Raw genomic sequence first — 11,058 nt, forward strand, 5'->3', positions numbered from 1 at the left:
ACAACATTGAGCGCCCACTGTTGTGATCTCTTGTGCCAGTACCACCCCCAGTTGCTTGTTAGTACAGAGTAAAGTATTGTTAGTATTGAAAGGAACACACAGAACTTTAATCAAATCAAAAAACTCAAATCAAACTGCACGAATGTATCGAGAAAAGGGTTGTTCTTGTTCTTGTTCTTGTTCTTGTCGATATGGGCTTACCTTTCGAATGGGGGCTGCATTTGCGTTTTGCGCCGCGTCCCACGGTGCGTATGATGAATGTTGATTGTCGTCGTCGTCGATGCAGAGGCTGGGGCTGAGGCTGAGGCTCTTTCGTTGTCAGCTACTTGGGTAGACTAATCTGCGGCTATGGCTTTTTATGTGTGCTCTCTATATACACGTACGTGCGGGGTATACGAGTACATATATCCATGTATACACACATGGATATGCTGCTATATGCTGCTCGCTGACTGTGACATTGAATCGCTTTTCCACTAATGCTGCTGCTGCTGGTGCTACTGCTGCTGCTGCTGCTTCTTGTTAATGCTTTTGTTTCGTTTCGTTTCGTTTGGCTTTTGTTTTATTTCACACACGGACACGGACACGGGCACGGCACGGACACAAAAGGTGGGCCAGAGGCAGGCAGTCAGCCATATTTGCCTTCTCAGTTTCAGACACGGCCTTCCATCTTTATGTACACACACACACACACACACACGCACACACACTCACACCCTCACAGTCCTTAAGTATTCGTCGGATTCCCTTTCTCACAGGATTATGATGTTTAAAAAGTCGTAGTTTACATTAGTTTAGGGTTCATTCTTTGTAAAGAGGACGGCTTGACACGCATTTTTCGATTATATCTACACATCTTACTCTGCAAATGAAATCAATACGAGATGTAGTATATTGTAGTAGTTGTAGAATCCACTTTTGGGAAGGAATGTGCTCTGGGAGCATGGTCCCTCCCCCAAAGTAAAGTTAACAAGTTTTTAATTGGCTTTATTATCGTTTTCGGTAATGCATTCTGGTTTTATTTAATTGCTCTGCTTCATTAAACAGTTTATGTGTAATTCTGGGTGCTTTTCGCGCTGGAGTTTCGACTTCAGTGCATTTTCTTCGTTATTACAATATAAAACACATTTTTATACTTGGCCAACAACTTTGGCCATCTGCAATAACACGGCCAAAAAGAGAGCAAAGCGGAAAGTAATCATAAAAGGGAGAGAAAAACAGAAACAGAATCAGAAAGAGAAACACTTGCTTGGAGCTCCTCCGACTCCTTCCCGTCCTCCTGCTGCGCCTCCTCCACTCCTCGGTTAGAAACAAAAAGCGGGGGCATACAAAAAAAAGCTTTTAAGAACTGTGGGCCGTTCTTGGGAAATGACTTAAGTTTTCAATGCGTTTTACTCAATTTGACTTTGGGTCGTGGCTGACTTTTCCTCTGTCTTTCCCCACTGTCCCCACCCCCCCTCCCCCCTTTCCACTGCTGTTGTCAGAAATTGGCGCATTAAGCGCAAAAAAGTGAGGCCACAACAACAACAAAAGCAACCAGAAAAAAGAGGAAAAGTTGGAAGGTTGAACCCAGAAGCGCCCTAAAAAGGGAAGGAGATGGCGGCTAAACAAGTTTCCTTTGGGTGCTCCTGCTGCCGCTGCTTCTGCTGTTGTGGGTTCTTATCGCTGTGTTTGTATTAAATATACACACACACACACACGTATACAAAGATACACACAAAGATACAACAGCACATAAAACGAAGTCAAAATAAATCGATAAATTCTACATAGATACACAGCATCCAAGAGCAACAACAACAACAGCAGCAGCAATAAACAGCCTACGAACAGTAGGCAGCACAAAATGTTTTTCGCTTGCCTCCTTGAATTGTCCTTTCAGCCAAGACCCTTCCCCCTCGCAGGGGGGTGGAGGAGAAGGCAGTGAGTCCCCCATACCCCAAGCTCCATTCTGCATCCCCTACTCCTTCTTGTGGCTCTCCTCTCCATTCATACGCAGGCCGAATACGAATGCCGAGCCTCGTTCGTTTCGTTGATTGTATCTGTGTCTGTACTCTGTACTCTGTTTCTGTGTCTGTATTTGTGTGTGCTGTATCTGTGTCTGTTTTGCGTTTATTTGGATGTGTGTTGGTTCGTTCATTCGCACGCCTGACTGTCTGCCAGTTCGTTTTTGGTCTGTCTTTCCGCTCCATCTTTCTCTGTGTGTGTGTCTGTGTGTGATGCTGTTTTGTTCTGTACTCCACATTTCGCTTCGCTTTACTTTTGCGCGTAGGCAGGTATACACTCACACACAGATGTGTTGATCTGTATGTATGTGTATGTGCTGTCGAGCAACTCCTACATTTTGTTGGGAAAAATCAATTAAAATTTAACGCACGTCTCCTCAAAACGCACTCGCATCCCGCATTCAACCAGACACTCTTTCACTACCTTTCACGCCGCAGAATCTCCCCGCTCATAAAAATACAGTCCCTCCATTCGAATTTAATTTGTCTAATTTGAATTTTAATTAAAAACTTTTACGGGTTCAATAACTTGCAAAGTACTCCCCGAAAAAAAGCAGAAAAAGGGAGATACGAGAAGAACAAATTCAAATAAACATTTCTTGGGGCTTTAATGAAATTCGGGGGCTCATTTCCATGTAACAGCTGTCTGTCACAACCCCAACGAGCGTCCCCTTTTTAGGGGCATGCAACGGGGCATGCGACGGGGGTGTGCTTCAAATTGTTATTCCACTGTGTTGCTAAATCTAGTTTAACTTTTCATTATATGGGGTGTGACTTTTTAATTGCTTTAAATGCTTATGTCAGCTGCCAGGAGAGTCCTCTGCGAGGACCGAGTGTGCACAGTAAAAGTTTCGATTGGCTTAAACGGGGAGGGGGGGTTTCCAACCCTAACCATTGTTGGCAGCTCTCAATGAAGGTTTTTTTCCTCTGTTTCCGCATTCCGAATTTTGTTTACAATAAATCGTATGAGTGCACAGAGAAAATATAATTTTTTTGAGAATATTTAAGTTTTATATTTTAAATAATATATTTTTGCATATCAAAATTGTAAATATTTGATCCATTTCCAGTATACATTTCCGAGTGTATGCAGAGCTCTGTGTAAACACACAGAGAAATCATTCATACGAGTATTTTTCAAGATCCACAAATCTCCAGACCGATGGGCAATTGATGGCCACTAATTATACACAGACAATGTGCATGATATATCAGTATATATGTACATATTTGTGGGTGGGCACTATATGGCATGGCGCATAGCCATGTGAATGCGCTTTTACAGGCACCGACAGTGTAAATAAACAAGCTGAACATTTTCACATGACTCTGGCAATATTTGGACGCTCATCATGCTTTACTTTGAGGCAACATGGGCGGGGTGTGGGCACCCACCTACACCTACACCTCCCATCCACCCATCCACACCCATAGCTCATAAAAGCCCGTTCACATTTTCCTGATTTCTTTTCAATCTTTGTGGGGATGTTGTAAAACAATTTAACGACGGCAATTTTCCGTTGTCGCGGCTGACATTCGTTTTTTGCTATTGGTCTATAATGTATGCAAGTATGTGTACGTACGTATGGAAATTGGTTGGCAATTTCATTTATTCGAACATTCATATATTTATTGGATGTATTTTCACTCGAAATAGAATTGGATTTTTATTTGTGAACGCCAGTCAGGCCAAACAGGAAATCTTTCATCCCGAAGGAACGTTTGGAACGTCCGCTGCAACCTGATTTTGCACTCTCTCGATTTGCCACTGACCGGGCGAGTGGCGGAGGGAGCCACAAGAGACCGGATTCAGCTGCCCGTTGTCATGGTAATCCCGGGATACGATACTCGTACTTTGCATGCAACTCTGGATTTCTATTATTAGATCGAGCTGTAGGATTTCCCCTTCGCGTCCAGGTGCAGGGTGGCAGCATGCTGCATGCTTCATGCTGCATGAAGTTTGAGGTTAACTGGGGTAAATCCGAAGACTAGCAAATGAATGACATTCAACTCTCGGTCGGCTTGTCATCGGTTAAGTGGCGTTAAATGGGTGAAGGTCACAGCAGCCAGGGCTGCAGCGTTAGCCCCAGCGTCAGCGGCAGATCCACAGCCAGGACGAGGCCCCATTCGAGGCCATTCGTGGGAAATGTGGGTGGGGGAAAGGGTGGCTGGGCCATTAACAATATTCAGAGGCCGTAAAATCCACAGCAAAACTGCACTGAAGGTAAGCAAACAAACCAACAAACAAACACAAACACAGATACAATCACAAATATATATAGATATAGTAGGTACATACATATACAGACGCACGTATAGGGATAAGCCAAACAACCAAAACAACCCCCACCCTCTGGCGAGGCAGGGTCTCCCCAATGGTCATGTTTACTCAAACTCGAACACAAATGCTTTCATAATTTCAAACCATCCCTACCCCCACCCCCAACCCACCCTACCACACACACACACACACACCCACAGATACACAAATACACGCATAAATCTTCAGCTGGCGCCATTTCACTCCTTCGCTGGAACTATAAAAGCCCCAGCCACCGTCTGCGCTGGCAACCTCCTCAGTAACATCAATGTTTTGCTTGTTGTCGTTTGCTTTTCCATTTCCCCAGCTCCATGCCTGCCCCTGCCCCTGCCCCAGCCACTGCCACTGCCACTGGCACTCCATACTCTATCTGGCACCCCCCTGCGTTCTACCGAAAACCCCCCTAGGGACAGCAGCATCCTTCCAATTACTCACACATTCAACGAGCACTCATTTAAACGAAGCACCCAACGCTTACAGCATAACGTCAAAGTTAGCTCGCTGGAGCGCGAAGCTTGGCAAGGAGATGGTGGCCAAGAGAGAGAGAGAGAGATACAGAGAAAGCGAGAGAGAGAGAGAGAGCGTGTGTGGCCTCCACTCGTGCCACACTGTTCTGCTCGTGCGTTCGTGCCGCCCATTCGTGCGTCCTCGCATCGGGCATGGCATCCTTTTGGCACTCCACTCCGGCAACAATGCTCGCTGATGACGTACCATGGGATGGAGGTCGGAAATTGTCGGATGAAATTATCAGAATTTATGTGCTGATACGTATACGTACTCGAATGGATATTGTTCCTATGAACACAACAATTACATTACCTACCATTAAATGAATGTGTGGAAATATCATTTATGAAATAGCTTTTGAGCACCAATTCGAATCGGACGGGAATGGCGTCCTAGATGCGGCTTCAATAGCCTGTTATAAGTTTTCATAATTATGATTAGAGTTTTTCATCGTTTTTATAGTTTTTAGTTAAGAAAACATCTTTCGGGGTTCTACTAAAATGTTGCTATAAAATTATATTGTATTGTATATACTCGTACGCTCCATTTGCAAAATTAGAAATCATTTTTAATGCAATCATAAAAGTACTTTGAAAGTACTTTAAGTCGTGGCAAGATCATTCCTTATGCTCAGGAAACGAATTTTAATGGAAAGATCATGGTCAAAACCCTGTAACTGTAAAATCTGTTCAGAGCAAGTCCAATATGGCTCGTGAATGCTATTTTTAGAAGCAGTTTGAGTGGAAATGAATTGTATTCCGAAAACAAACTGCAACTTTCTCAACGTTTCATTTTTAACATTCATTTAACAATCCTAAATTTGGCAGCAATTCAAGCCACTGTAAAGGACTAACGCACAGCACTGTACACTCCCACACACACACTCTGGCAGCACAAGAACACACACACACACACAAACAGGGAAACCATTATCGGCACAATGTTGGAGGATTGTTGTACTCCTACGAGTATGCGGGTCCGTTCTATTATAACATTTCGAATCTTGTTACAGCATTGACACAGTGTGCAGTCGTCCTTTCCTTTTCTCTCTTTTCGCCTTTCTCTCTTTTCTCTGTTGTTCTTTTTTTTGTGTGCAAATTTACGTGTTTGTATGTATGTGTGCTGTATGTTGTATGTGTATGTATATGGGCTACTATGCTAAAAGTTTGTTTCCCCATAGAGAATGGCCACACCCCCCCCTCGAGCATCACCACCAGCATCTCCATTCCATCCCGTCCCATCGCACCCAATCTCTCATCCCAACGCAAAGACGCCAGCAGCAACTTGTTTGTGTTCCTGTGTGTGTGTGTGTGTGAGTAAGGGTGTGTGTACGTGTGTGAGTGTGAAGGGGGGCTGGTGAAAGGGGGGTATTCTTGGTAAAGTTTTTGGCTTTCTTTTATTTTCTTTTTCTGTTATTTAATTGTTTTTGTATTGTTGTTCTTGTTGTTGCGTCTCGTGTTTGACTTCTGAGTTGTCGTTGTAGTTGTCATCGTTCCTCCGTAGTCGTTATGGCCTTACATAGAGGGTATTATGACTTTGAGCAGGTGTTTGCAAAGCAGAAAAGCAAGCATTTTCGACCGCATATAAATTGAAAAGGGAAATTCCCCATAGCCGAACAGCTGCCATAGATACTATATGTTTTTGGACTGCAATAGCTATAGGAATTATTTTTCTTTTATGCTAATAAAGAATAAGATTGTCCGACTGCAGGATTGGGTTTATTCTTATCACAATGAAGCTCTGAGCAGGCTTGTCTATTCGCTTCTATATATGTAGTTCCGAACCACTAATATCCTATCCATAGCCTTAGAAGAAACTGCTTAGGGAAACTGCTATTTTAGATATAATTCAACCAACCGATAATAATCGAATCTCCATATAATACCGCATATTCGAACGATGGATTGAAAAATACTTCTAGTAAGAGTAAAACTACAAAATTTTACAAATGGCAGATTGCTCTATACGAGTTTTTACAGGCCAAGTTTAGACAAAATCAAATCACTCTCGAATCATAAACATATTTTTGTGTTTGTAATGTAAGATATTTCCTAATTGCTAAATGTATCTAGACCAAAAAACTCTCATTGAAACGATGGATCTACTAGGGTATCAAAAGCTTCTATCCCCAAAGGGTAGCAGCTTTCTTTTGTTGTTTCTGTTGTTGCCACTTGTCGTGGCAACTTCGCTGGCTGTTCGTGTATTTGATAACTTTCGTTTTAACTGTCAATGAAGGCAATTGAAAGTTGCCAGATTGTTGCAAGCTCTCCAACCACCGTTAGAGTCCAGAGCTCGACACGACTTTAAATGGAACTTTTTTCGGGCAAAGCTTTAAGAGAGAGTTTCGAGGGAGGGGTAGGGGGCGGGGCTGTGGGCAAAAGGATTATCCGCAGCATCCCCACCCCACCCATCCACTAGATGGTAGTAAAACACTCACACACACACACACACTTGCATACAAAGTGGAAACAGAAAACACACACACACACTTATACACACATATTTGTCAAACGTAAAACTATGTTGGGGATGTCGCTCTGGCAGCCAGCTGGGTGGCCACCCAGTAGCGAGCGCCACCCACCTCCTCCAACATTGTAGATGTGTATGTATTTATATGTACGCAGAGTCACATAATCTCCAAGCACACACACACACACTCGCAGAGAGAGAGAGAGAGAGAGTCGGAGGGAGGGAGGGAGCGAGATGGATGGACAAAAACACAGTTAGCAATTTACTGTATTTCTATTATGTATGAATTTTTTCGCGTGTGTGTGCCAGCAGGCAGCATTACATCTTCTATGTAGCATGTTTTTTAATACTCTTATTTTGGTCGTGTCCTTCCAGTGGCAAAAATGGCAGCCCAGAGTCCTTAATGCTGTGCATTATACAGTTATACACACGAATACACCGAAAAGAGAAAAACTTTCAGCTTCAAGAATTTGCTTGCAATTTTAGGACTTTGTTGGCAGTTTTTTGTTGTTGTTTTTTTTTTTAAACTATTTTCAAAAATCAATGTGCGAGTAACGGTTTACTAGATTTTCTCCATGTTTCACAGCACTTTTCATCCTTGATTTCTTTCTTTCATTCTTTTCACACGACGCTACCTTTTGTTGTTTGAAAATTATTGAAATATCATTTATTGTATGTTATCTGTGTGGATATATACACGCGTTTATTTATTTATACCTATGTATACGCATAGAATTTTTGAACGTTAAAAGTTTAGTCAGCTTTGCTTCTTGTTTTGCCGTTGCTTTCCTGCTCTATCTTGTCTATTTGTGTGTTTTTTTTTTGGTTTATTTTTTGTAGTGTAGAAAAAATTAAAAACGCGCCGTTGGTATAAAAATGTTTTTAGCTAATGCGATTTTAACGTTTTGCATGCGAACCAACAACTATTTTGGCCAAGTGCGCGCTGCCAAAGCAGAAGCTCTCTGAACCAACCGAACGGCCGACGCGACGAATGCCGATGGATGCTATATATTTGAATATACGGATATACATATGTTTGCTGGCGCAGCGCGCAAAGATAACGGCTGCTCCGAGAGATGCTACGGGGAGATACAAATTGTTGTTTGGATGCTGGCGTCTGCGCAATAATCCCACCAGCCAGCATTGCCAGATGCGTCCCGACTCGTCTCGCTTCGGCCGTTTGACACTCACAGCGAGCAAACGCTGCGCGCGCGATTCAAATCGGACAGCGCTCGGAAGGGGGTGCGAGTAGTAATTAGAATTTATGACTTAACTGGAAGCGGGAAATCATAAATAGACTAGCAGCATTGATCACGTGAACCAGCACTCTCGTGTTCAGGCAAGCGGATGCGCAGGCAAAGCGGATAGGGTACACACGTTTCACTTGTGGGATGGGAGGGGCCGCAGGCAGACGACGCCGGGTCTTGATGATAACGACCACTATTGAAAACAACAGTTTTCGAAAAACAAAATAATACAGTAAGAGCCCGCTAAGACATAAATATGTGACATGATGGGCTGGGAAAAATGTTCAAGTGCAAACAGATCAGAGTAGGTTCTATACGGTACCTGCCCTTTGATTTTAGTTAAAAAGGTATCCATTCAGAAGGTAAAGGCTTGAATAGTAAATTCGGATCTCTTATCTCTGATTCTTCTGGAAATTCCACGAGCAGGCACTACTGTTCACTGTACTCAAAACTCAACCGCACTACAGGCAAGACAGCGGCAACGATCGCCGCTGAATTTTTCCTTTATCAGGTCAGGCTGGCGGCATTGATGACTTCTTACGAAATCGACCATCTCACAATGAGTAGATGATGCCCGAGAGGTTCTATAAATATCGCAGGTCTCGTGCCAGACGCCATCAGTGGCACGGAAAACGTGAACCGAAACGCATTGACAGTATTGACAGCAGCTATGATGAGGCTGCAGATCGTCCCAATCCTTTTCTGGCTGAGTGCGCTGGTCAGCGGTCGAGGTAAGTGAGCTCAAAGTCTGTGAAGTGAATCTTGAGGGCGATCTAACGCAACTGTACCTCCGCAACTAGTGCTGGACACTCGGGAAACAGAGCGACGCATGCACCCGCTCTTCTCGGCGGGATCAGCAGCTGGCAGTCGACTCAAGCGAGCCATGCCCATGATCGTGTTTGACCCCCTGAAGGCGGAGGAGCAGTACGCCGAGTACTGGCAGGGACTGGCGCATCAAACCCTCGACCAGCAGCTGGAGAGCAAGCTGCGGCTGAACACCCAGCTGGCCAAGAATGTGATGCTATTTTTGGGCGACGGCATGTCCATACCCACCCTTACGGCGGGACGCGTCTACTTGGGCGGCGAGGAGAAGCAGTTCTCCTTCGAGCAGTTCCCCTATGTGGGCCTGAGCAAGACCTACTGCGCCAACATGCAGGTGGCGGACTCCGCCTGCACGGCCACCGCCTACCTCGGCGGAGTGAAGGCCAACTACGGCACGGTGGGCGTGAGTGCGGCCGTACAGGTGAAGGACTGCCTGGCCCAGGCTCAGCCGGCGCACCATGTGGCCTCCATTGCCGCGTGGGCCCAGCAACAGGGCATGGCCACGGGTCTGATCACCACCACTTCGGTCACGCACGCCTCCCCCGCGGGCATATACGCCCACACGGCCAATCGCAACTGGGAGAACGATGCAGAGGTCATAGCGGACAACGGGGATCCCAGCCTCTGTCCGGACATTGCCGCCCAGCTGGTGAACAGTCCGGTCGGCCAGAAACTGAATGTGATCCTGGGCGGAGGGCGCCAGAACTTCCTGCCCAAGACCGTCAGGGATGTGAGTGGTGCCCCGGGCCGACGACTCGACGGACGCAATCTCATCGAGGAGTGGCAGCGCCAGCACACCAACAGCGCCCACTACGTCCAGACGCGACGCGAACTGCTCGGCCTCTCCAATCACACCTCTCGGGTGCTCGGCTTGTTTGCGCCCTACCACATGCCCTACCACCTGGACGCCGATGCCGAGGAGCATCCCACGCTGGAGGAGATGGTGCAGGTGGCCATGGACATACTGGAGCGGCAGAGTGCCGGACGGGGCTACTTTCTGTTCGTGGAGGGCGGGCGCATCGATCATGGACACCACGACACCCTGGCCCTGCGCGCCATCGACGAAACGGCCGAGTTCGACAAGTCCGTGCGATGGGCTCGCACCCACAGCAGCACCGATGACACCCTGATCGTGGTCACATCGGATCACTCGCACACCATGTCGCTGGCGGGCTATTCCAGCCGCAAGAACGACATCTTCGGGATCAACAACGGCCAGCTGGCGGCAGACGATCTGCCGTATGCAACGCTCAGCTATGCCAATGGGCCCGGCTACAACTCCAACTACCTGCGGGAGGGGGGAGCCGTGAAGCGGAAGAACCTGCGGGCGATCAACATGAAGAACAAGGACTTTATGTTCCCCAGCACGGTGCCGCTGGAGTCGGAGACTCATGGCGGCGATGATGTGGCCGTCTTTGCCAGCGGACCCTATGCCCAGCTCTTCACTGGCGTCTTTGAGCAGCACTTTATCCCCCATGCAATGGGCTATGCCTCCTGTCTGACCGAGCGCAATATGTGCCTGGATGGGGGCATGGCGCGGAGACCGCGTTAAGTCGGGACTCTAAGGAAATACGGTATTATTCTCAAAATAAGAGCATTCTCTAGGCTAATTAATAATTTAAGGGGAGGGATACTTAAATATACACTACATATTTGAAAACTGAACTGAAAATGGAACAATCTAAAC

General features: G+C 46.0%; 2 protein-coding genes across 4 annotated transcripts in view; one reads left to right on the plus strand and one right to left on the minus strand.

Moving 5' to 3' along the window:
- The window catches only part of LOC108154789 (serine-rich adhesin for platelets), a 30,566-nt gene extending 22,237 nt beyond the window's left edge, over positions 1-8,329 (minus strand). Inside the window, exons 1-2 of one of the 3 annotated variants that reach the window (XM_033390045.1) lie at positions 8,020-8,329; positions 202-862 (exon numbers count right to left, since the gene is read on the minus strand). The gene's annotated coding sequence lies outside the window, so the exon portion shown is untranslated. Of the gene's footprint in view, positions 1-201; positions 863-7,937 lie in introns of those variants that run through there. The other 2 variants (XM_017285176.2, XM_033390046.1) reach the window with 2 other exon arrangements.
- A 795-nt stretch (positions 8,330-9,124) lies between these two features.
- On the plus strand, positions 9,125-11,036 carry LOC108154792 (alkaline phosphatase). Its single transcript, XM_017285183.2, has 2 exons — positions 9,125-9,280; positions 9,350-11,036. The coding sequence occupies exons 1-2, from the start codon at positions 9,220-9,222 to the stop codon at positions 10,921-10,923; spliced, it is 1,635 nt and encodes a 544-aa protein (XP_017140672.1). The 5' UTR covers positions 9,125-9,219; the 3' UTR covers positions 10,924-11,036.
- The last annotated feature ends 22 nt before the right edge of the window (positions 11,037-11,058 follow it).

Source organism: Drosophila miranda, chromosome 2, assembly GCF_003369915.1.
Source record: "Drosophila miranda strain MSH22 chromosome 2, D.miranda_PacBio2.1, whole genome shotgun sequence".
NCBI lineage: Eukaryota > Metazoa > Arthropoda > Insecta > Diptera > Drosophilidae > Drosophila > Drosophila miranda.